General features: G+C 40.0%; 1 protein-coding gene across 1 annotated transcript; it reads right to left on the bottom strand.

Moving 5' to 3' along the window:
• Nucleotides 1–4,684: 4,684 nt before the first annotated feature.
• Nucleotides 4,685–23,790, bottom strand: LOC123784295 (cell surface glycoprotein CD200 receptor 1-like). Its single transcript, XM_045785626.2, has 6 exons — nucleotides 23,704–23,790; nucleotides 13,764–13,823; nucleotides 10,712–11,029; nucleotides 10,344–10,592; nucleotides 5,294–5,396; nucleotides 4,685–4,731 (listed from the first exon to the last, which is right to left on the bottom strand). Exons 1-6 carry the CDS (start codon nucleotides 23,765–23,767, stop codon nucleotides 4,722–4,724), a joined length of 804 nt encoding a protein of 267 aa, XP_045641582.2. The 5' UTR covers nucleotides 23,768–23,790; the 3' UTR covers nucleotides 4,685–4,721.
• Nucleotides 23,791–24,466: the final 676 nt, after the last annotated feature.

Here is a 24,466-nt window from a genome sequence, read left to right as displayed (position 1 = left end):
ATGAGGCCAGTATTACCTTGATCCCCAAACCAGGCAAAGACCCGATCAAAAAGGAGAATTACAGGCCGAAATCCCTGATGAATATGGATGCCAAAATTCTCAACAAGATCCTAGCTAATAGGATCCAAAAGTACATTAAAAGGATTATCCATCATGATCAAGTGGCATTCATCCCTGGGATGCAAGGGTGGTTCAACATTTGCAAATTGATCAGTGTGATAGATCATATCAACAAGAAAAGAGTCAAGACCCTATGATCCTCTCAATTGATGCAGAAAAAGCTTTTGAAAAAAACACAGCATCCTTTCCTGATTAAAACCCTTCAGAGTGTAGGGATAGAGGGTACATTCCTCAATTTCATAAAAACCATCTACGAAAAGCCTACAGCAAATATCATTCTCAATGGGGAAAAGATGAAAACCTTTCCCTTAAGATCAGGAACATGACAAGGATGCCCACTCTCGCCATTATTATTCAACATAGTACTAGAAGTCCTTGCAACAGCAATCAGACAACAAAAAGGGATAAAATGTATTCAAATTGGCAAAGAAGAAGTCAAACTGTCTCTCTTCACAGATGACATGATACTCTATATGGAAAACCCAAAAGACTCCACCCCCAAAATACTGGAACTTATAGAGCAATTCAGTAATGTGGTGGGATACAAAATCAGTGCTCAGAAATCGGTTGCATTTCTATACATGAACAATGAGACTGAAGAAAGAGAAATTAGGGAATCAATTCCATTTACAATAGCACCAAAAATCATACGTTATCCTGGAATTAACTTAACCAGAGAGGTAAAGGATCTATATTCTAGAAACTACAGATCATTCTTGAAAGATATTGAAGAAGACACAAAAAGATGGAAAAGTATTCCATGCTCATGGATTGGAAGAATAAACATAGTTAAAATGTCTATGCTACCCAGAGCAATCTATACTTTCAATGCCATCCTGATCAAAATACCAATGACATTTTTCAAAGAGCTGGAACAAACAGCCCTTAAATTTGTGTGGAACCAGAAAAGGCCCCAAATCACCAAGGAATTGTTGGAAAGGAAAAACAAAGCTGGGGGCATCACATTGCTGGATTTCAAGCTATACTCAAAGCTGCGATCACAAAGACAGCATGGTACTGGCACAAAAATAGCCACATAGACCAATGGAACAGAATAGAGAACCCAGAAATGGACCCTTGGCTGTATGGGCTACTAATCCTTGACAAAGCAGGAAAAAACATCCAGTGGAAAAAAGACAGTCTCTTCAATAAATGGTGCTGGGAAAATTGGACAGCTATATGCAAAAGAATGAAACTTGACCACTGTCTCACACCATACACCATACACAATGTCCAAATGGATGAAAGACCTCGATGTGAGACAGGAGTCCATCAAAATCCTAGAGGAGAACATAGGCTGCAACCTCTTTGACATCGGCCACAGCAACTTTTTTCATGACACATCTCCAAAGGCAAGAGAAACAAAAGAAAAAAATGAACTTTGGGGACTTCATCAAGATAAAAAGTTTCTGCACAGCTAAGGGAACAGTCAAAAAAACTAAGAGGCAGCCCACGGAATGGGAGAAGATATTTGCAAATGACACTACAGATAAAAGACTAGTATCCAAGATCTACAAAGAACTTCTCAAACTCAATACACGAGAAACAAATAATCAAATCAAAAAATGGGCAGACAATATGAACATGCTAAGTGAAACAAGTCAAGCAGAGAAAGACAATTATCATATGGTTTCACTCATTTATGGAGCATAAGAAGTAGGAAGATCAGTAGGAGAAGAAAGGGAAGAAGAAAGGGGGGGATAAAGAGAAGGGGGAATGAACCATGACAGACTATGGACTCTGGGAAACAAATTGAGGGCTTCAGAAGGGAGGGGGTTGGGGGAATGGGATAGGCTGGTGATGGGTATTAAGGAGGGCATGTATTGCATGGTGCACTGGGTGTTTGCGCAAGTAATGAATCATGGAACGTTACATCAAAAACTAGGGATGTACTGTATGGTGACTAACATAATATAATAAAAAATATTGTTTAAAAAAAGAAGACATGAACAGACACTTTTCCAATGAAGACATACAAATGGCTAACAGACACATGAAAAAATGTTCAAAATCATTAGCCATCAGGGAAATTCAAATCAAAACCACACTGAGATTCCACCTTACGCCAGTCAGAATGGCAAAAATTGACAAGACAAGAAGCAACAAATGTTGAAGAGGATGTGGAGAAAGGGGATCCCTCTTACACTGCTGGTGGGAATGCAAGTTGGTACAGCCACTTTGGAGAACAGTGTGGAGGTCCCTTAAAAAGTTAAAAATTGAGCTACCCTATGATCCAGCAATTGCACTATTGCGTATTTACCCCCAAGGATACAGAGGTAGTGAAGAGAAGGGCCATATGCACCCCAATGTTCATAGCAGCATTGTCCACAATACTAAATTGTGGAAGGAGCCGAGATGCCCCTCAACAGATGACTGGATTAAGAAGATGTGGAGGGGGGCTAGGGGAATGGGATAGGCTGGTGATGGGTAGTAAGGAGGGCACGTATTGCGTGGTGCACTGGCTGTTATACGCAACTAATGAATGATCAAACTTTACATAAAAAAAAAAAAGAAGATGTGGTCCATATATACAATGGAATATTACTCAGCCATCAGAAAGAATGATGACCCAACATGTGCAGCAACATGGACGGGACTGGAGGAGATTATGTTAAGTGAAATAAGTCAAGCAGAGAAAGACGATTATCATATGGTTTCACTCTTTTATGGAACATAAGAAACAGCAGGAAGATCGGTAGGAGAAGGAAGGGAAGAATGAAGGGGGTAAAGAGAAGAGGGAATGAACCATGAGACTATGGACTCTGGGAAACAAACTGAGGGACTCAGAGGGGAGGGGCGTGGGGGATTGGGATAGGCTGATGATGGGTATTAAGGAGGGCACATATTGCATGGAGCACTGGGTGTTATACGCAACTAATGAATCATGGAACACTACATCAAAAACAAAGGATGTACTGTATGGTGACTAACATAACATAATAAAAAATTATTATTTAAAAAAAAGAAATGAAAATTGATACATTTGAAATATCAGTTAAAAAAATACACAAACCCTTTTGACCAGGTAATTCCACTCAGGGGAATTTTTTAACAAATATATTCAAACAAATACAAAGAGATATATCCACAAGAAACATTCTATGTGATATTGTTTATAAGAGCAAAACAAACAAATAAATTATCTAAATGTCCATCAATAGGTCTATGGTTAGCTAATAATTATATAACCATACAATGGAATTTTTCGTAATCATTAAAATAAATGAAATAATTCTGTTTGTGTTGATATAGAAGATCTCCAAGACTTATCATATTATTAGCTTTATGTAAGTACAGAACAGTATCATGGTATGTTCCTATTTGTCCTGACAAGCATATGGATACACATATATATACATATGTAAATATACCTAGAAATGTACACACATATCTTGGGTGTACAGATATATGGACATAAAATTTTCTGGAACAATACATAAAATATGTTGATGATTGTTCCTTCTGCAGAGTTCTTTCTTGAGGAAACTCAGTTTTCATTATCTACTGTACTGAACAATTTGAATATTTTACCATGAGCATTTGCTTTCTTTGTACTGACATCAATATTTCAATAACTAGCTAACATTCCAAAAATTTTCAGTTGTATAAGGATATGAATTCAAACCCTTTAAAAAGTCTCTGTCTTCTCAGAATCTTTGAAAAGCTAATCTCAAAATAGGTTTTCCTACTAGAACTCTAAGAAAATCAAAATAGTAGCTGTGCTGTATCTTTATTCATTTGTCCTGCTGTTAGATTCCAGTAACTTATGAAGCATGGAGACGAGACACAGCCCTTCAACTTCACTTTTAACACCTGAGACCTCTTCATCTTGCTCACAGTATCATAGAGGGATTGTTCTCTGTGTAGCTGGCATAGGGCTGCATTTCATCCTAAAAAAGAATTCAAAGTCAAAATCAGTTCAAAACAGCAAGAAGTCATTAACCGCCTATGTTTTTCTCACACGTGCCCACAGATTTAGTATCTACCAAGAGTGCTTATACTTGTGTATCTTGCCTTACATGGACGTAAGTGAAAGACTTTTTTCTATTATTTTGTGAAAAAATTTATTGATTATTTGTGTCCCAGCATGAGATGATAAAGTTTGACAGCTGGAATGGAGAAGAATGAAGTAACATGAGAGGTATTTCAAAGGAGAGGGTCAAAGACTTGGTAAGCTATTGGTTATGAGATTATGGAGCAGGAGAGGACTTAAGCTCAGGTAATGATGATGGTGTAGAGAAAGAGAAGTCAAGAATTGGAGATGGTTTCATGAGGGAGAAAAGACCAATTCAGCTTATCCAAGCATTACAGTTCAAATTTGCCAAACGATATGTGTTTTGTAAGATACAGTTCTTGAAATGAATATATTGTTCGGAATGTGTATGAATAGTATAAGGTAGATAATTAACAAAAAAGTACATTTGAGTATTAGCATTATGAAATTAGAATTTTTGCTTTTTAACTAAAATATTAATATTGATGCAAATTATAATTACATACACTTTGCTATATTTTGACTTTGTGGCTTAACAGTTTGCAAAAACGCTTTTTTAATGTTATCTTACCTCCAAAACAACTGAAGTAGCTTCTGTTTTTTTTAATTAGCACTTTCTGCAAAAAAGAAAAATAAGCTTGAGTGAATGTAGAAAATATCATTATTTAATTAAAAATGGGAAAAGAAAACAGCATACTATTCACAAATGTGGTTCATTTTTTTATAGGAGTCAGAAGAAATCAGAGATGGGCTACCAGAAATAAGAATGCTGCTTATAATTGATACACCTAAACAAGATAATTCTGGATTTGGGAAAAGGAAGTGGAATTATACAACAGAGGCCTGATATATGGAATAAATGTGACACATCCTTTTTGGTACATAAAATGAAGTATTGTAATTATTTTCTCAAATACAGATTAGCATACACTGACTCTACCAAGATGTTCTAAATGGCTTAATTCACTATGCTTGCATGCCTAAGTAACCGAGCAAAATCCCTCTTGTCATTAGAGTAGACTTTAGGACATTAGACATTAGGACATTAGAGTAGCTTTAGGACACACTTCTTGATCATGGGAGAGTTAATGTTAACATATTAATTTTACCCCGTCAATTCCATATACCTGACCCCTTCTAGCCCAATAAAGCTGAAAGAGAAAAAGCATCACTCAGTACCTGCAGCAACTGATTTTCCAAAGCCAAATGGATCCCACAATGACCAAGATAACCAAAATGGAGGAGATGATACATATAATAAAGTTTAGTGGTGATTGGTCACCTGTAAACATAGATACAAAAATATATGGTTTATCTGTGCTGCATCCAGACAATGGAATATTATTTAGCACGAAAAAGAAATGAGCTACCAAGCCATGAAAAGACATGGAGGAAATTTAAATGCATATTATTCAGTGAAAAAAACCAAGCTGACAATGCTACATTCTGTATGATTCCAAATATATGACATTCTATGCAAAACTATGGAGACGGTGTAAAGATCAGGGGTTGCTAGAGATTAGGGTGGACGGAGGGATGACGTAAGTGGAGCACAGAGGACCTTTGGGACAGTGAAACGACTCTGTATGAAACTACAGTGGTGGATATATGCACCCCTACATTTGCTAAAACTCATAGAATGTACACCTAGAGTGAACCCTAATGTAAACTACAAACTTTGAGTGATAATGTGTTAATGTAGGTTCATCAATTCTCACAAATGTACCAGTGTGGCATGGGTGAGGTAGAGAGAGGGGGAGACTGTGCATGTGTCGGGGCAGGGGTAATATGGGAACTCTCTGCACTCTCCACTCAATTTTGCTGTGAACCTAAAACTGCTCTAAAAACTCAAGTCTGTTAAATATATATATAACTGTAAAGTAAAATATATGCTCAAGGATGTCTATTAAATATGTATATAACTGTAAAATAAAATATATGCTCAAGGATGTCTCACGGTTCATGAAATTCACTACTGTGATTTTATTTTAAACAGTTCTGACTCATTAATAGTTCAAATCATTGTTATAATAAAATTGACTTATTAAAATTCTGATTCGAGGGTTTCTAACAAGACATCATCCTAAATCAAGATTTTGTGGCTTTCAGGATTCATGAGTGGTGAATTTGTGTAGGAGACCTGTGCAGACTAGATTTCTCAGTTACAGTAATAGCAGGGTGTTTCTCATCTCCCGTATTCAGAAATAAATGGGGAGTAGTAAAGGAGGTAACTAGAAGAACAACATAATCCTGAAGTCACCTTTCTTCCTGGTCCTTGAAACTGACATGAATGCATGGCAGCAATGTTCAGTTATTTAACTCTGGCAGAGATATAAAGGTCAGTCTGACAAAAGGAGATGTCAGCAAAGGATTTGCAGCCCTGAGAGGCGCTGTTTGTTTGTTTAAATTCAGTTTAGTTAACATATACTATATTATTAGTTTCAGGGGTAGAATTTAATGATTCATCAGTTGCTGTATGAATGCTGAATGAACACCCAGGGCTCATTACAGAATGTACTCTCCTTAATGCCCATCACCCAAATACCCTATACGCCCACCCACCCCCCCTCCAGGAACCCTCAGTTTGTTTCCTAGCATTAAGAGTCTTTATGGTTTGCCTCCCTCTCTGTTTTCTTCTTATTTTTCCTTTCCTTCCCCTGTGTTCATCTGTTTTGTTTCTTAAATTCCAACTGTGAATGCAATCATGTGGTATTTGTCTTTCTCTGACTGACTCTTCGCTTAGCATAAGCAAAGTTTATGTTAGTTCCATCTACATCATTGCAAGGGGCAAGACTTCATTCTTTTGACGGCTTAGTAATATTCCAATACACACACACACACACACACACACACACACACACACACACACACCACAGCTTCTTTATCCATTCATATGTCAATGGACATCTGGACTCCCTCTATAGTTTGGCTATTGTGGACATTGCTGCTATAAACATTGGGATGCAGGTGTCCTTTTGAATCACTATGCTTATATCCTTAGATAAATACCTAGTAATGCAATTGCTGGGTCATAGAGTAGCTGTATTTTTAACTTTTTGAGCAAACTCCAAACTGTTTTCCACAGTGGCTGCAGCAGTTTGCATTCCCACCAACAGGGTAAGAGGGTTCCCCTTTCTCTGCATCCTCACCAACACCTGTTGTTCCCTGTGTTGTTAATTTTAGCCATTCTACCTGGTATGAGGTGGTATCTCGTAGTTTTGATTTGTTTTTCCTGATGCCGAGTGATGTTGAGCATTTTTTCATGTGTCTGTTGGCCATTTGTATGTCTTTTTTGGGGAAATGTTTGTTCATGTCTTCTAACCATTTCTTGACTGGATTTTTTGTTTTTTGGGTGTTGAGATTCATAAGCTCTTTATAGATTTTGTATACCAGTCCTTTATCTGATAAATCATTTGCAAATATCTTCTCCCACTCCATAGGTTGTCTTCGAGTTTTGTTGACTGTTTCCTTTGCTGTGCAAAAGCATTTTATCCTGATTAAGTCCCAATAGTTCAATCTGCTTTTGTTTCCCTTACCTTGGAGACGTGTCCAGAAAGAAGTTGCTGTGGCCAAGGTCGAAGAGTTTCCTATCTGTGTTCTGCTCTAGGATTTTAATGGATTCCTGTCTCACACTTAGGTCTTTCGTCCATTTTGAGAGGCAATGGTTCTAAGACCTTGCTCCTGCTATATTCTGAATGGGGCTGAGGGCTGCAGATGGAGGTGAGTGGAGGCTAAGCAGGCCGGTATCCTGTTCCTCCACATTCCTTCAGCAGTTTGTTTTTAAACATTGCATTTTTCTGTCTTTTATTGGAAAAAGAAAGATTTTTTTACACTTAAAACCAACAACATTATTTTGAAACCCTCTCTTGCAAACTAATGCGCTCTCTTTCATTGGAAGTATAGCCACAGAGGCTGAGGATCTGCCCTGCAAGGAAGATAGGGAGGAGACCCAGCACTGGCTGAGGTGAATGAGACAGTCTCTTCAAGTCTGAGCATCCATAAACATGACATCATACTCTAATATCAGGTGGTCAGATTGCAAACATAACCAGGGCACAATTACTCTCCTCAGTAAATACTAAAATCTTTTTTAAAAAATCACTTTAAAAATGGATATTAGAAAATGGTGGTTTAAAGACATGGGTTTTTCTCTTTTCCCTTCTTAAACCTTCCTAAATTATCAGTAGGAAAAATTTTTCTATATAGACTTGCAAAGACAAAGAACACGGATGAGATGAGTAGATAAAAATTTTCAACTTGGGGGCGCCTGGGTGGCGCAGTTGTTGAGCGTCTGCCTTCGGCTCAGGGTGTGATCCTGGCATTTCAGGATCGAGCCCCACATCAGGCTCCTCCACTGGGAGCCTGCTTCTTCCTCTCCCACTCCCCCTGCTTGTGTTCCCTCTCTCGCTGGCTGTCTCTGTCTAATAAATAAATAAATAAATCTTTAAAAAAATTTTTTTTTCAACTTGTTTTTAGGTGAAAAATGAACAGAAGAAGGCAAATAATTTAGGGTAGAATAATATGAATCCTAGCGCCCACAGAATACCAAGAAGACTCTAGAATAGGAAGGGCTAAATATATGAAAAGGGGGCAAGTGTGGGGGGGTGAAGTGTGAGTTAAAGTTGGAAGCTTCTTTGAAGGTCTGTATTAAGAAGAGGTAGGCGGCCAAGTCCACTCCCACCCTTCGCGGCCAGGTCACTGCATCTTCCTCAAACAGCAGAAAACAGGAAAGTTGATCCAGAAAAGGTAAACTGGAGAGATTCCAGAGTCAAGATCCAGACATAATGGAGGGTGGAGAGAAAGTGTCAGACTGAAGAGAGTTATTAAAGAAAAGTCTGAGTTCTGAACAGTCTCTCTCTCTCTTACACACACACACACACACACACACACACACATACAAACACACGTGCTCTCCTCTTCTTCCCTGCTCCCGTAACACTAATAGTCAGGGTTATCCCTCTAACACAATAGACCGGAGTTATTTTCTGCAGAATGTAAGCAGTCTCAGAGAACAGTCCTTCAGATAACTAAAGAATTCATCTTTAAAAATTTTTTCTTTATTTACCTCCTTGAAGCTAACTAGTTGACAGGCCCACCCACAGAAAACATAGCATCCAATCAGTTCATTCTTGAATGCTCACTTTGAAATGAATGGATAGCTAAGGATTCCCAAAGAGTTAAGAAAAGCCTCATACATAAAGCAAAGAGGTTAAAACTAGCAAATGTCTGGAAGGTAGAAGGAACTCAGATTAAACAAACATGGAATCAAGCAGAGGACTGTGGGAAAGAGAATGTCCAGGACAATCTCTGTGCTGCAGGTCTAGTGACTACCCAGGTCAGATTAGAACAAGAGTATGTAAAACTTCAAGAAAAGAAAAAAAAAAAAACTTTTCCTTCTTTGATTACCCAATAAATTTGACTTAACAAATTTGACCATATGGAAAGTAAGATTAAGAGAGGGTTTTCTACCATAAGGGACCCTTAATCATAGGAAACAAACTGAGGGCTATTGGAGGAGAGGAGGGTGGGGGGATGGCGTAACTGGGTGATGGGCATTAAGGAGGGCACGTTATATAATGAGTACTTTGTGTTCTAAAAGACTGATGAATCACTGAACTCTACCTCTGAAACTAATAATATACTATATGTTAATAAATTGAATTTAAATTTTAAAAAGAGTGTTTTAAATTTTTGTCAGTGAGCTTAGTGATAATTAACAATAAATACAAATATTTTTAAGGAAACTAAAGAGTAAAGTTTAAATCGATCATAGAGGTTACTATAATATATCTAAAATTCTAGGAAGAACCTGGAGAAGAAAATCCTACCAAACTAAAAATTTGTGAAGAAAACTTGTGAGTAAATTGATCCTTCTTATAAAAACATGAACATTTGTTTAAAAATATGTTTATACTTCTCCTAAAACCATAAGTATTAATTAAAAGTACATTACTCGAGCCAACGACTACTTGCATACAAGTGGACATTAAATTATTAAAGTATTTTTCATTTTGATTATTAAATAATAAACGACACTCTAAAATATGGCTTCTGAAAACAAATTTCGGTGTTATTCTTCTGGACATAACTATTAACGATGGAGGAGAAGGACATAAAAAAGAAGGTGGGGAGATTATGCTTGAGTGAAAATCTCCACACACTCCTTTTTCATTCTTCCTTCAATTCTCTGAAAGAATGAACATAGCAAGCAAAAACTGGAATTACTAACCTGGTTTCAGCTCTAAGGACAAACTCTTGTTGCCAGTCACATGGGAGACAGAGCAGGACACATTAGACACCTGGCCGTCCTCCCACTGGCATGTGCTCTGGACGGTCACGGCGCCATTGCCCAACTGTTGTTCCACAGTGTGACAGTCTCCCGGTGGGGTCCAGGAGATCTGGGCAGCTGGCTTCCCTGCAGCTGCCCTGCACACGATACTTCCATTGCTGCCTCGAAACAGGGTCACCTCAGGGGGCACTGCAGAGACGCACAGGAAAAGGCTTTGGTCTTACCCACAGGATATGGAATATGGGGAGACATTTGGTTCGGTCCCGGAGCTGCTTCCCTGACATACCACAGGATGTGATGCTCCTTACCTGACACTTGGAGGTGATATCCAAGACCGAAATTCCCTTCCTGTGCGGCCACTTCACACCTGTAATATCCTTCATGGGTCGTGGCCACGGGACCAATCTGAAGGGCAGGATTCAGATCAGGTCTGGACTCCCAGGAGATTCTCTCATCGGTACAGTTTCTTTCACTGGTCTCATTGTTATCTCTCCTGTAGGCTCTCGTGCAGGAAGGCTTGCCTCTGAGGTTTATGTCCCACCTTATTATCAGCACATTTGTCAAGCTGACAGGAGGACAAGCGAGCACAACCTTTGTGTCCACAAGTACAGACAGAGAAGTGTTATCTGGACACACACACAAGGAGAACGATGAAAGAAAAGCTTGATAAGGAACGTCATGTGTTAATTTGGCACAACATATTGCATAAGGTGTACTAGAACATGACTTTGCCGGTGATCTTATTCCAAAACTACTAGGCTTACATAAAAAATTAAACATGCACAAAATGTATTTAACACATTAAACCTAATCCAAAGATGAACCCATTTTTCTCCTATACTTGTGTTATTAGATAAACTATATTTATTATATGTGTGAGAAATATTTTAAGGGTTTAAAATTGCATCACAAGTCTTGTATACAACAAACAAGAAAACATAATATAAATTAAAGGAGAAAGTCATTTAAATCTAATCTTTTGGACATAGAAACTACGAGATTTATCTTGTAACTCTCACTCCTCAGGACAGGAAGTGGAAAAATGGGTGATGTGGTTTTCTCCTCCTAATTTTGATCACAGAGAATAAATCAGTATTAACAGAACGAAATGCCTATCCTGAAGGGTGCCGCTTCAGACAAACATAAATAGAAAGCCTAAGATGGCATTCAGGTTGAATAAACTGGACTTTCTTAGCTATTTTTTATTTGGAGAATCATAAAGTCTGTAAAGTCAACAGGTCTTCCTTTCTTCCTACTGAGTCACACATACACTGCCAAACAGTCCCACAGTGAACATTGCTCACAGATTTTTTTGTAAGTTCTACGTAAATATGAGTATCAGAAGAGGTTCATTCCTTTTGTCCATCTTTTAAAGTAAAAATCCCTGGAACCTACAAGTACTCAGCAATAGAGAAGCCCCAGCTCGCCCATTCCTATATTATTCACCCAAGGCTGGGAGAGGTCTGCTGAGAGAGAATGAGAGGCCTCCAGTACCTGTAAGCCAGGTGAGTGGCAGGGAGCTCATCACTTTAACCTGAGCAGAACCAGCTGTGGGGCTAGGTTGTTATGCCGGTGAAGCTCCTGAGTGATAAAACTCTGTATGTGAGATCTCTCCTCTCCTCTCCTCTTTTGGTTCATTTGCCTCTTCTGGGATGGACTCAAGCCCTTGCACGTCACAGCCAAATCAAGATCCCACAACTACAGGAAGCAAGGAGGGGGAGATGTTAGAGCAGCTCTGAGGGCCAGTTACAGCCATGCTCCTTCCCCCACTGCAGGTGGCTCCCCACCTTGCTCACAGGGAACCTGCGACTGGGCCAACGCTTAGCGGCCTGAGGCAGCACAGGGGCTCGGAGAACGGCTGGAGGTGGGTGTGGGCGAGCATACAGGTGCCCAAGGGCGGGGTGCTGAGATGAACCCAGACAGAGGGGGGGCTGGCGAGGAGCACGGGGTGTGCTCTCTGTTGGTACCTCAGCTTGTGAACCGTCCAAGGCTTTAATATTTTGCCTAATACTTATTCTCAAGACCTGACTCTATTATTTTAAAGGAACCCATGAGCTGATCAATTAAATACGCATTGTATCAGGGGCACAGACTCCAGAGAAGTAGCTGCAAAGGGGAGGCTCCCGAGCCCCAAGGGCGGACTCTGCTCTTTCACCTCTCTGGGCTCTCTGACCCTCCAGCGATGCCCCTTCACCTGTGATGACACCTCTTATGTGAAGACTGTTACTCACCCTTCCCTAATCCTCTTCTCTCTCTCCCCACGCCTGTGGCGATCGTTTACCAACGGCCAGTCACTCCCCAGCCCTCAGTGGGTTGGCGCCCGTCCACCACATACAATCTCCACGCGCCCCTGTGATCAGCTGCGGTGATGTCCCCTCCTGCTTCACAGAGGGAGCGCGGGTAGATTCCCGTGTTTGCTCCAGAACCAGCAGTCACGTCCCAGCGCGGCTGCACCTGTCTCTGGCTCCCCTCCGGTCTCCTGCAGCCTCGCGCACACAGACAAACCCCTTTTCCTTCTGCTCTCACTGCCATACCCTAGTTGGAGACCCATCACCACGCCTGGGTTACTACACAAGCCTCCTGCCGTCTGGCTCCGTCTCAAAACCCTCCTCTCCTCAGTTCCTGCCTTACCTTGCAGCCGGGTGCATGCCTGGCACACAGGGGTGATCCCCTCCACTCCGACCCCCTTCAGAGATCGCTCACTGCCCGAAGACAACGCGGACATGTCTTCGTCCTGGCTTCCAAAGCTCCCTTTTCAAATGGACTCCCCTTGGCAACCTTACCACCCCCTGTCGCGCCCACATTTCAGAAAGGAACCAGCAGGCACGACCGCCTATCTCGGCGCTCCCGGCACGGTTCTTGCAGCCTGGGTGCCTGCCCAGCGCTCTGTCCATGAAAATGCTCCTCTTCCCTGAAGAGCCATTCACATGCCGCGTCCCCGCGAAGCCTCCCCAGAGCCTTGGTGCCCACTCTCCGTCCTCCACGTTCCCGGCATGCTCCATGCGAGGGCTCATCTCCTCTAGTGTAGGTGGGGTCCGTGCTTATTTCTGGGTTCTCCCACAAAACTGAGCCCCTGAGGGCGCTCTGGCAGTCTAGCTCGCCTCGCTCATCTGTGTCCCCACAAAGCCTGGCACAGAGCCTGCTAGAGAGAGCTCCATAATCTCCACGTGGAATTGAACTGCCTTGGGGGAGAAGCGCCGGGGTCATTCAGGGTCCCTCACACCACAGCATTCAGATCACCACACTCTGCACCTGCCCTCAAGGCTGGCCCCTGACCAGACCCTCAGCTCTGTTTCTAAGGCAGTTCCACACTTCCTCCCTTTCCTACTGGCCTCTAGAAAACATTAAAAAGCATATTACCTTCTGCAGGAGGTATGAGCCTGCTCTGATTTCCTTCCACAGGTGAACTATATGGTAAAGCTAGAAAATATTCAGAGAAGAGTAAAAGAAGTCAGTTTTAGGTGCCTAAATGGAGTATAAGCCACTACATATCCACAAATCCAACAGACACCATGATAGAAAATCTGAATTGTAACTAAAGTCCACAAAAACCTTTGCAAAACAGAAATTAGAAGTTATTCCATCAAGGGGAAATACATGTTAACACTTGAAAATTACATTCTGAGCTCTTAATCAAGATCTCCCATTTATGAGACACCTTGTTGTAATTGACAACCATTTGGTCCAAGGTAACCCCACTTCCACCTCTTTCCCAGCCACCGTGGACTGGTCCATCATGGGTACCTCCCATGAGCTGGGCTGAGTAGTGCTTTCTCCACAGCCCCCGCCCCCCAGGATTAAAGTTGTTTAATCCAGTGGTGGGCCTCACCCAGCTACACAAATGATTTACTTTCAGGAGAATTTGGAACCAAATTGAGAAGTATATTTCGTCCCTCTTTTCCCCCATTTTTCCTACTGTGACTGATAATTTTATGTGTCAACCTGGCTTGGACATGTTTCCTAGAAATTCAGTCAAACAGTATTCCAGATGATTTTGTAAAGGTTTTTGTTTTTGTTTTTGTTTTTTTAGTTAAGATTAACATTTAAATGAGTAGACTTTCAGTAAACTAAATTCCCCTCCATAATTGGGTGGGCCTTGTCCTTGTCCTACTCCTTGTCCTTCTCCTTGTTGAAGGTCTCTAGTGGGGGAAAAAAAAAAAGAGTTACCTGCTGGGAAAGTAAGTTCTATAGCAGACTGCCTTCAGACTCAAACTGCAATGCTTTCCCGTGTCTCTAGCTCTGGCCCACCCTGCATATTCTGGACTTGCCAAGGCTCTGCAATCATGTTGGCCAATTGTTAAAAATAAATCTCTCTCTCTCCCTCAATTCCTCCTTCCTCCTTCTTTCTCTCTTTCTCTCTCTCTCTCTTCCTCTCTCTCTCTCTGTTATTCTGTTTCTGTAAGGAACTGATTAATAGATGCATCTTGGGGGGCGCCTGGGTGGCACAGCGGTTAAGTGTCTGCCTTCAGCTCGGGGCGTGATCCCAGTGTTGTGGGATCGAGCCCCACATCAGGCTCTTCCGCTGTGAGCCTGCTTCTTCCTCTCCCACTCCCCCTGCTTGTGTTCCCTCTCTCGCTGGCTGTCTCTATCTCTGTTGAATAAATAAATAAAATCTTTAAAAAAAAAATAGACGCATCTTGGGAAGAACGAAGCAGAAGCAGAGAGATATAGAAAGATACTCCTCATCTAGCTGAAATTTCTCATTTCCTAGTTCCTGAGATGCACATGCATTCCTTCACGGGTTCTGCAGAATTTCTGACAATCCAAGTAGTCCTAATGCACTTCAAATCCAGGTTTTGAAGAAATTCTGCATTGAAGTAATTTTGTGAAAGCATTTTTTTTTTGAAATTATGATTTATCCTATGGAATATTCTGTGTGTGCTTGAGTAGAATGCGTTCTGCTGTTGATGGAAGAGATATTCTGTACCTGTCTGTTAGGCCATTTGGTCTACAGTGTTGTTCAAGTGTACTGTTTCCTTACTGATTTTATGTCAGAATGCTCTACCCATTTTCAATGTGGAGTATTAAAGTTCCCTACAACTGCTGTGTTGTTTTCTATTTCTCCTTCAGTTCTGTTAATATCTGCTCTGCATATTTGGTGCATAAGTATTTGCAAGTGTTATATCCACTTGATGAATTGACTCCTTTACCATTAGATAGTGACATTCTTTGCCGTTAGTTACAGGTTTTTTTTTTAAGATTTTATTTATTTATGTGACAGAGAGACAGCCAGCGAGAGAGGGAACACAAGCAGGGGAGTGGGAGAGGAAGAAGCAGGCTCCCAGCGGAGAAGCCCGATGTGGGACTAGATCCCGGAACGCCAGGATCACGCCCTGAGCCGAAGGCAGACGCTTAACGACTGCGCTACCCAGGCGCCCCAAGTTACAGTTTTTTACTTAAAGTCTCTTTTCGCTAATGTAAGTATAGCTATCCCACCTTTTTTTGGTTTTCACTTGCATTGAACACCTTTTTCCATCCCTTCACTTTCAGCCTATGTGTATCCCTAAAGCTAAAGTCAGTCTCTTATAGGGAGCGTATTGTCGAATCTTGTCATTTCATCTGTTCAGACACAGTGCATTTGGAGAATTTAGTCCATTTATATTAAGATAACTGATAGACGTGTACTTACTATCGCCATTTTGTTCATTGTTTTCTGTGTTTGTTTTCTTTATTTGAAGTACCTTTATTCCTTTCTTTGTCTCTCCTTGTTCCTTTGTGATTTGATGATTTTTTTGTAGTGGTATGCTTTGATTCGTTTTCCTATATCTTCTGCGTATTTACCAGATGTTTTTCTTTGTGGTTACTATGAGGCTTACACAGGACACCTTAGAGTTAGGTCACCTGAGTGGTTCAGTCAGTCAAGCGTCCACATCTAGATTCAGTTCAGGTCGTGATCTTGGGATCCTGAGATTGAGCCCTGCGTCCAGCTCCACAATAAGTGGGGAGTCTGTTTGAGATTCTCTCCTTCTTCCTCTGCCTCTCCCCCAGCTCATGTTCTCTCTCTCTCTCTAAAATAAATAATTTTTTAAAAACCTACCTTAGAGTTATTTTAAGCAGATTATAACTTAGTGCATGGCATATAATGCTCAATACTTTTACTTCTCCTTTCCCATTTTTTATTAATGTCATGATTTACATATTTTAATTTGTGTATTCACTAACAGAGTATTACAGCTCTCATTATTTTTAATACTTTTCTTTCTAGCATTTGTACTAGAGTTGAAAGTGATTTACATACCAGCATTACAGTATTAGACTATTCTGAATTCAATTATATATTTGCCTTTATCAGTGTGTTTATTGTCCATATGTCTTCACTATGCTGATTAGCATCCTCTCACAACAATCCGAAGAGGTCCCTTTAGAATTAATTTTAAGCAGGTCTAGTACTGACAAAGTCCATCTGCTTTGTTTTCTCTAGGAAAGTCTTCATCTCACCTTTGTGTCTGGTTTGCCAAGTATTCTTCCATGACAGGATTTTTTTTCAGCACTCTGAATTTACCATCCCACTCTCCTGGTCTGCAAAGTCTCTGCTGAGAAATGTGCTTGTTTTATAGGGCTCCTTTATATGTGACCAGTCACCCTTCCCCGCCTGCTTTCAAAAGTCTCTCTTTTCCATTTGAGTATAATGTGTCTCAGTGAAGATTTTTTTTAAAGGGGTAATGTAAGATTTATTTATTTATTTATTTATTTATTTATTTATTTGAGAGACAGAGAGCGAGTGAGCACAAGCAGGGGGAGTAGCAGAGGGAGAAGGAGAAGCAGGCTCCCTGCTGAGCAGAGAGCCAGATGTGGAGCTCGATCTCAGGACCATGGGATCATGACCTGAACCAAAGGCAGATACTGACTGAGCCACCCAGGTGCCCCTCTGTAAAGATTTCTTTATGGTCAGTCGAGTTCTTTGGGCTTCATGTATCTGGATGTTCATTCCCCACAGGGAAGTTGTCTCTCATTACTACTTTAAATTACCTTTCTGCTCCTTTCTCTTTCATGCTTATCTGCGGCCCCCATAATGGTTTTTTATTTTGTTTGTTGTTATTTCATAAGACCCACAAACTTTTCTTCACTCACTTTTGTTCTTTTAGTTTGTTTGCTTTTCATCTTTTACTGGATGATTTCAAATTATGTCTTTTTTTAAGAATTTATTTATTCATGAGAGAAAGAGAGGGAGAGAGAGGCAGAGGCAATGGAAGAAGCAGGCCTCCTGTGGAGCAGGGAACTCAATGCAGGACTCAATCCCAGGACCAGAATCATGACCTGAGCTGAAGGCAGATGCCAACCAACTGAGCCACCCAGGCGCCCTCAAATTATGTCTTTATGTTCACTAATTCTCTCTTCTACTTGATGAATCTGTTGTTGAAGCTCTCGATTGAATTTTTCAGTGCAGTCATTGCATTATTGGGCCCCAGAATTTGTGTTTGGTTCCTTGTCATGATTTCTTTTTTTTTTTTTTTATTAATAATGATTTTTTATTATATTATGTTAGTCACCATACAGTACATCCCCGGTTTTCGATGTAAGGCTCGATGATTCATTAGTTGTGTATAACACCCAGTGCACCATGCAATAAGTGCCCTCCTCACTACCCATCACCGGTCTATCCCATTCCCCCACCCCCCTCCCCTCTGTAGCCCTCAGTTTGTTTCTCATAGTCCACAGTCTCTCATGTTTCATTCCCCCTTCTGATTACCCCCCCTTTCTTTATCCCTTTCTTCCCCTACTGATCATTCTAGTTCTTATGTTCCATAGATGAGAGAAATCATATGATAGTTGTCTTTCTCTGCTTGACTTATTTCACTAAGCATTATCTCCTCCAGTGCCGTCCATGTTGTAGCAAATGTTGAGAACTCATTCTTTCTGATTGCTGAGTAATATTCCATTGTATATATGGATATATTCTGGAAACCCCGCAACCTCTCTTCATCAGAATGACAAGAAGGAGAAGCCCCCCCCAGCAAAGAAAAGACAGTGAGTCAGTGGCCTCTGCCACAGAAGTAACGGATATGGATGTAACCAAATTATCAGAAATGGAATTCAGAGTAACAATGGTCAAGATAATGAGTAGACTTGAAAAAAGTATTCAGGAAAATATTACTGAGAATATACAATCCCTAAGGGCGGAAATGAGAGCGAATTTGACAGAAATTAAAAATTCTATGAGCCAAATGCAGGCAAAACTAGAGGCTCTGACGGCCAGGGTCACGGAAGCGGAGGAAAGGGCCCTTGTCATGATTTCTATCTCTTCCTTGAACTCTCCTTTTGTTCATGTATTATTTTCTAGATTTTATTCAATTGTCTGTTTTTTCTTATAGCTCACTGAGCTTCTTTAAATATCTATTTTGTAATTCTTTGTCAGACATGCAGATCTTCATTTCTTTGAGATCTGGCACTGCAGCTTTATTTTGTTCCTTAAATGGTGTCATGTTTCCTTGATCTTTTGGAAGCTCTGCATTGCTAGTGTCTTCACATTTGTAGAATCTGTCATTTCCCCAGTCTTTACTGACTGGCTGCTTCAGAAAAAGACCTTCACCTGTCAACCCAGCTAGAGATTTGGGGGGCGGGGGGGTCTCTCAGACCTTTCTTAAAGATGCACACCTTCTCCATTCCCCTGGGTCCTTCAGGGTGGAAGTCTTAGGATTATGTGTCTTCTCTCAATTCCACAAAAACAGATAGAATTCTGAAATCCTGCCATTTATGGGTATAGTTTGCCCTATATAACCAAATCAAGGGTAAGTGGGTGTCTTAGTCAGTTTTGCCTGCTGCAGCAAAAACACCATAGAGTGGCTTAGATGACAAACATTTTTTCTCACAGTTCTAGAGACTAGGAAGTCTAAGATGAAAGCAGTGGTAGATATGGTGTCCGGTAATAGCCCACTTCCTGGCTTATAGACAGTGAGCAGCCTTCTCACTGTATTCTCACATGGGAGGGCCAGAGGGAGTGAAAAAGAGAGAAAGCAAGATCTCCTGGGTCTCTTCATATAAGGGTACTAATCTGAAAGCTCCACCAGCATGACCTAATTACTTCCCAAAGTTTCCCTCTCCAGATACCATCACCTTAGAGATTAGGTTCCAACATATGAATTTTGGAGGACACATTCAGTCCATAGCAGTGAGAAGACTCAGGTTAGTTGCCATAATGGAAAATGATGATCCAGGTTTTTATACTCAAACCAGTTCTCAGACTCAAACCAGCACAATTATAAGCTTACATTCCAAAATTACAAAATAAGGGAAAAAACCATAAAATCAGATAATGCATTTTTAAAAAGATTTTATTTACTTAGTGGGGGAGGGGGAGCAGAGGAGGAGGGAGAAAGAATCTAAGCAGACTCCATACTGAGTACAGATCCCAATATGGGGCTCTATCCACCAGAGGGAGATCACAACCTGAGCCAAAGCCAAGAGTCGGACGCTTAACTGACTGTGCCACCCAGATGCCCCTGCATAATGCACATTTTACTGGATGCCCTCTCTTATTCCTAAAGAATAAGATTCAGAACTTCAGAATTTGGAATTATTAAATATAAGGTATAAATTAAATGTGTTGTGGATGTTTAAGGAAATGGACAATTTAAAAAATACATATATCACCTGTCCTCCCAAAAAACCTAGCCAGATTAGAAGAACACAACAGAACTCAATTTACTCATTGTCTGCTTACTCAACCTGGAAAACTAGAAAAACACAAACATACAGGATATGAGAAAGGGAGAATTTCAGAAAGTCCTAGATGACATCTTCTTCCAGTATAAAGCTGTTTCATCTCCACAAAAAATCTGTTGTTTAGTGCAGTTGCCTTCATGAATTAGCTAGATCTTCTGAATAACTTGCTATAACTTCTACATTGGCATTTGCTGCTTCATCTTGTACTTCTATGTTGTTAATTGGCCTAATTTCAAAATTGTTGCGTCCCAGGGAAGAGGGATGCCAGGGGACAGGGAGAGAGAGGTGGGGGAATAGCCAGTCACTGGAAGAACCAGAACACACACAGACTTAAGTCACCATCTTCTATGGGCATGGTGAGTGACACTGTGAAACAATTACAATAGTAACATCAAAGATCACTGATCACAGATCACCACAACAAATATAATATAATTACAAAGTTTCAAATATTGCAAGAATTACCAAACTGTAGCACAGAGCTGCAAAGTGAGCAAATGCTGTTGAAAAAATGGTTCTGATAGTCTTACTCCACGGAAGGTTGCCACAGACCGTCGCTTACCATAAACCACAATATCTGTAAAGTGCAATAGAGTGAAACACAATAAAGCAAGATATGCCCATATGCCTAATAAGAGCTTCAAAATACATGAGCAAAGATGAAGAATGTCTTTGATGAGCTTATTAATAGATGGGATATGGCTGGGGAAAGAATCTCTAAGCTAGAGAATATATCAATAGAAACCTCCAAAAATGAAAAGCAAAGAGAACAAACACTTAAGAAAAAAAAAAAAAACCAGCATATCCAAGGACTATCAGACAACTAGGAAAACATGAAAATACATGTAATGGACAAATCAGAAAGAAAAGAAAGAGAGAAAGGAACAGAAGAAATATCTGAATCAATAACTGTGAATTTCCCCCAAGTCACTCTCAGATACCAAACCAAAGCTCTAGAAAGCTTGGAGAACACCAAGCAGAATAAATGCCAAAAAAACTTAGACCTATCATATTAGTTGAAACTACGGAAAATCAAAGATAAAGAAGAAATTCTGAAAAAAGCCAGAAAAACAAAACATCTTATAGGAAAAAAAGATGAAAATTATATCCAACTTCTCCTAGGAAATCAGGCAAGAAAAAAAGAGAATGAAGTAAAATATCTGAAGTGTTAATAGAAAAAGACCCCACCACACTAGAATTCTGTACTGTTAAAATTACCTTCCCCTTCCAGGGGGATGGAGAAATGAAAGTCTTCCTCAAACAAACAGAAATTGAGGTCAGTTGGTCCCAGTGGACCTGCCTTGAAAGAAATGTGAACACTTCTTCAGGGAAAGAAATAATGTCAGTCAGAAACTCAGATCTACATAAAGGAAGGAAGAGCATTACAGAATGAATAAGTGCAGATAAAATAAAAGCTTTTATTTTTCTTCTTACTTTCTTTCTTTTTCTTATTCTTTTTTTTTTTTTTAAAGATTTTATTTATTTATGTGACAGAGAGACAGCCAGCGAGAGAGGGAACACAGCAGGGGGAGTGGGAGAGGAAGACAGATAAGTGTCTTCAAAATAATAATAGCAATGATGTATTTTCAATATGCATTTACATATTTTATATATTCTATAAATATTTAACATGAGTATATTATAAAATATATATACAAAATAGAAAAATATTGATATATGTTTAATTGGATGAAGTATATTTATATACAATTGAAATGAGTGACAGCAATAATACAAGGAATGGCCAAAATCTAGACCACTAATAACATCAAACACTGGCAAGGATGTGAAGCAACATGGACTCAGTGATTAGCAGTGGGAATGCAAAACGCTACAGCAACTTTGTAAGACAGGCTGGCAGTTTCTTAATATACTAAACATAGTCTTACAGTATGATCTATCACTAGCACTGCTTGGGGTTGAAAGCTTCTTTCTACATGAAAACTTGCACCCAGGTGTTTGTAACAACTTTATTCATAATTGCCAACACTTGGAAGCAATCAAGATGCCTTCGAGTAGGTGAATGGCCAGATTGAGGTACATCCAGACAATGGAATATTATTCAGAGCTAAAAAGAATGAGCTATCAAGCCATGAAAAGACAAAGAGGAAACTGAAATACACATTACAAAGTGAAAAAAACCTTCGAAAGGCTACATATTGTGCAATTCCAACTGTGATATTCTGCAAAAGGCAGAAACTGTGGAGACACAAAAAGATAAATGGTTGTCATGAGTTAGAGGCAGGGAGAATGCACAGAACACGGAGGACTTCGAGGGCACTGAACTATGCTCTGGGATACTGTAGTGGTGGGTATACGTCATTATACTTTCCTTCAAACCAATAGAATGCGCAACACCAAGATTGAACCCTGTGTAAACCATGCACTTGGGTGGTAATTATGTGTCAGTGCAGGTTCATCACTTGCAACAAATGGAACAGTCTGGAGGGGATGCTGATAATGACACACAGGCTGTGCACAGGTGGGGTTAAGAGGGATTTGGGAAATCTCTGTACTTCCCTCTCAAGTTTGCTGTAAACATAAAACTGCCCTAAAAAGGGGTCTTAAAATAATTTAAAAAAAAACACACTTTTTATATTAAATGGATGTTTAATTTTATCAAATATACTATGCAATCTTATGGTTTCCTCCTTAAAACAGGAAATGGAGTCAATTACATTAACCGGTTTTAATTACACTCTTTTCAAGTACATCTTTTTGTTGCCATCTGTTTCCTGCCACATCTAAATGTTTCTCTAGTACTTTTCATGAGTCAAATCTATTACTATTCACTGTCTTTTGAGTTCTCCCCAAATGTTCCCCCCTCCCTCCCAATTTCTTCCACCTTTTCCTCACCCTAGATTCCCAGCTTTCTTTCTCCTAAGAACTGGTTCTCTTCTCCCTTCACTACACATAATATGAAAATGTGGAAGCCGGTGTTTCTCAGAATGTTTTGGAACTTCTTCAGGATGATTGCAAGGAAACACAGAATGGATTTAGGTTTGCTTTCTCCTGCCTAAGGCTGCTCTAATTTTAGTCACTCCACTCATTTGTTCTACCTGTTCACGCTTTGGGTTAAGATTGATTTGTATGAAGTGTTCTGATGTGAGCATGAAATCCTTGACTTAGAATAATTGTTTATCATTTATATATTCTTATGTTCTCTTAGCCTCATTTCCTGAAACAATTTTTACTGGTTCATTTTTTGCCTCTATTTTAAAATTTAACAACCCCAAATAGAAACTTAGGGTTTCTTTTTTAGCCTGTGTGCTAGAAATATTAGAAATGGCAAAGAAGAAAAAAACAATTTTACATCAATAAATATAAGGTCCAAAAAATAAGAATTCAAGGAGACAATAAAAATACAAACCAAGAAACTGGAGGAAACACTGCGCTTTGTCTAGTCACACAAGTTCCGTTTCACTCCATACCAGAGACCCCAGTATTACCCTGGACTCAGCTAGACAACTAGTCAGTGCACCATTGACATAAGGTAAATATGAAGGTTTGCTGGGTAATATACGAATGTATCACTAGAACAGATTAGAAAACATTTGATGAGTGGCTAAAGTACAACCTTGGCACTATTGAAATACAGCTTTACGTCTTGCTGAAAATGTCACAGCATCAGACTTACCAGACACCAGGACATTGACGGAGATCAGTACCCTCAAAGCTGAAGTCCTCCCCAGAGTATGCATTTGGAGTGGTTAGCCACCGAGTAGCCAAGGACAGGAAATGTCACTGAGTTTTGTTGAGCGATAAACCAAAAAAGCTCATACATATGATTCATTGGTTCTCCCATAGTGCTGAAGTGACAAAATGAATTATATAGCAATTTATTTAGAAAGCATTTTGGGAACATAAATTACATATGGCAAAATGGACAAATCTTTAGTGTACAGCTTGAGGAATTTTTACGTATGTATGAATCCAGATAATCACCTCCAAAACCAAGGTAAGGCCATTTCCACTAATCAAAAGTTTCCTTCTTGCTCGTTCTCCATCAATAGCCCTTCTGCGGAGAGAAACACTACTCTGCCGTCTATCACCAGTTTGCCAGTTTTTGAACTCCATATACATGAAACTGTTTACATAGTTCGTTTTCGTAACACTGTGTAGTTGTTTTCTGGTCTGACCATGCCATAATTTATTAATCCATTTTGCCGTGGACTTGGATTTTTCAGTTCAAGAATAACACAAATAAAGCTTCTATGAGCATGTCTGTTTTGTACATATCTTTTGGTCTACTTCTGCATTTAATAAGTATGTTAAACAAAATTCCTTGGATGAGAATGTTATTAATGTAGTGCCCTACCTGTGTTCACGGGGAAAGGTGGGTGCACTTAAAATCCTGCCGGCAGGGGCGCCTGGGTGGCCCAGTTAGTTGGGCATCTGCC

Source organism: Ursus americanus, chromosome 4 (genome assembly GCF_024610735.1).
Source record: "Ursus americanus isolate L20-20 chromosome 4, mUrsAme1.1.p, whole genome shotgun sequence".
Classification (NCBI taxonomy): Eukaryota; Metazoa; Chordata; class Mammalia; order Carnivora; family Ursidae; genus Ursus; species Ursus americanus.
This window is presented reverse-complemented; position numbering and strand designations above follow the sequence as displayed.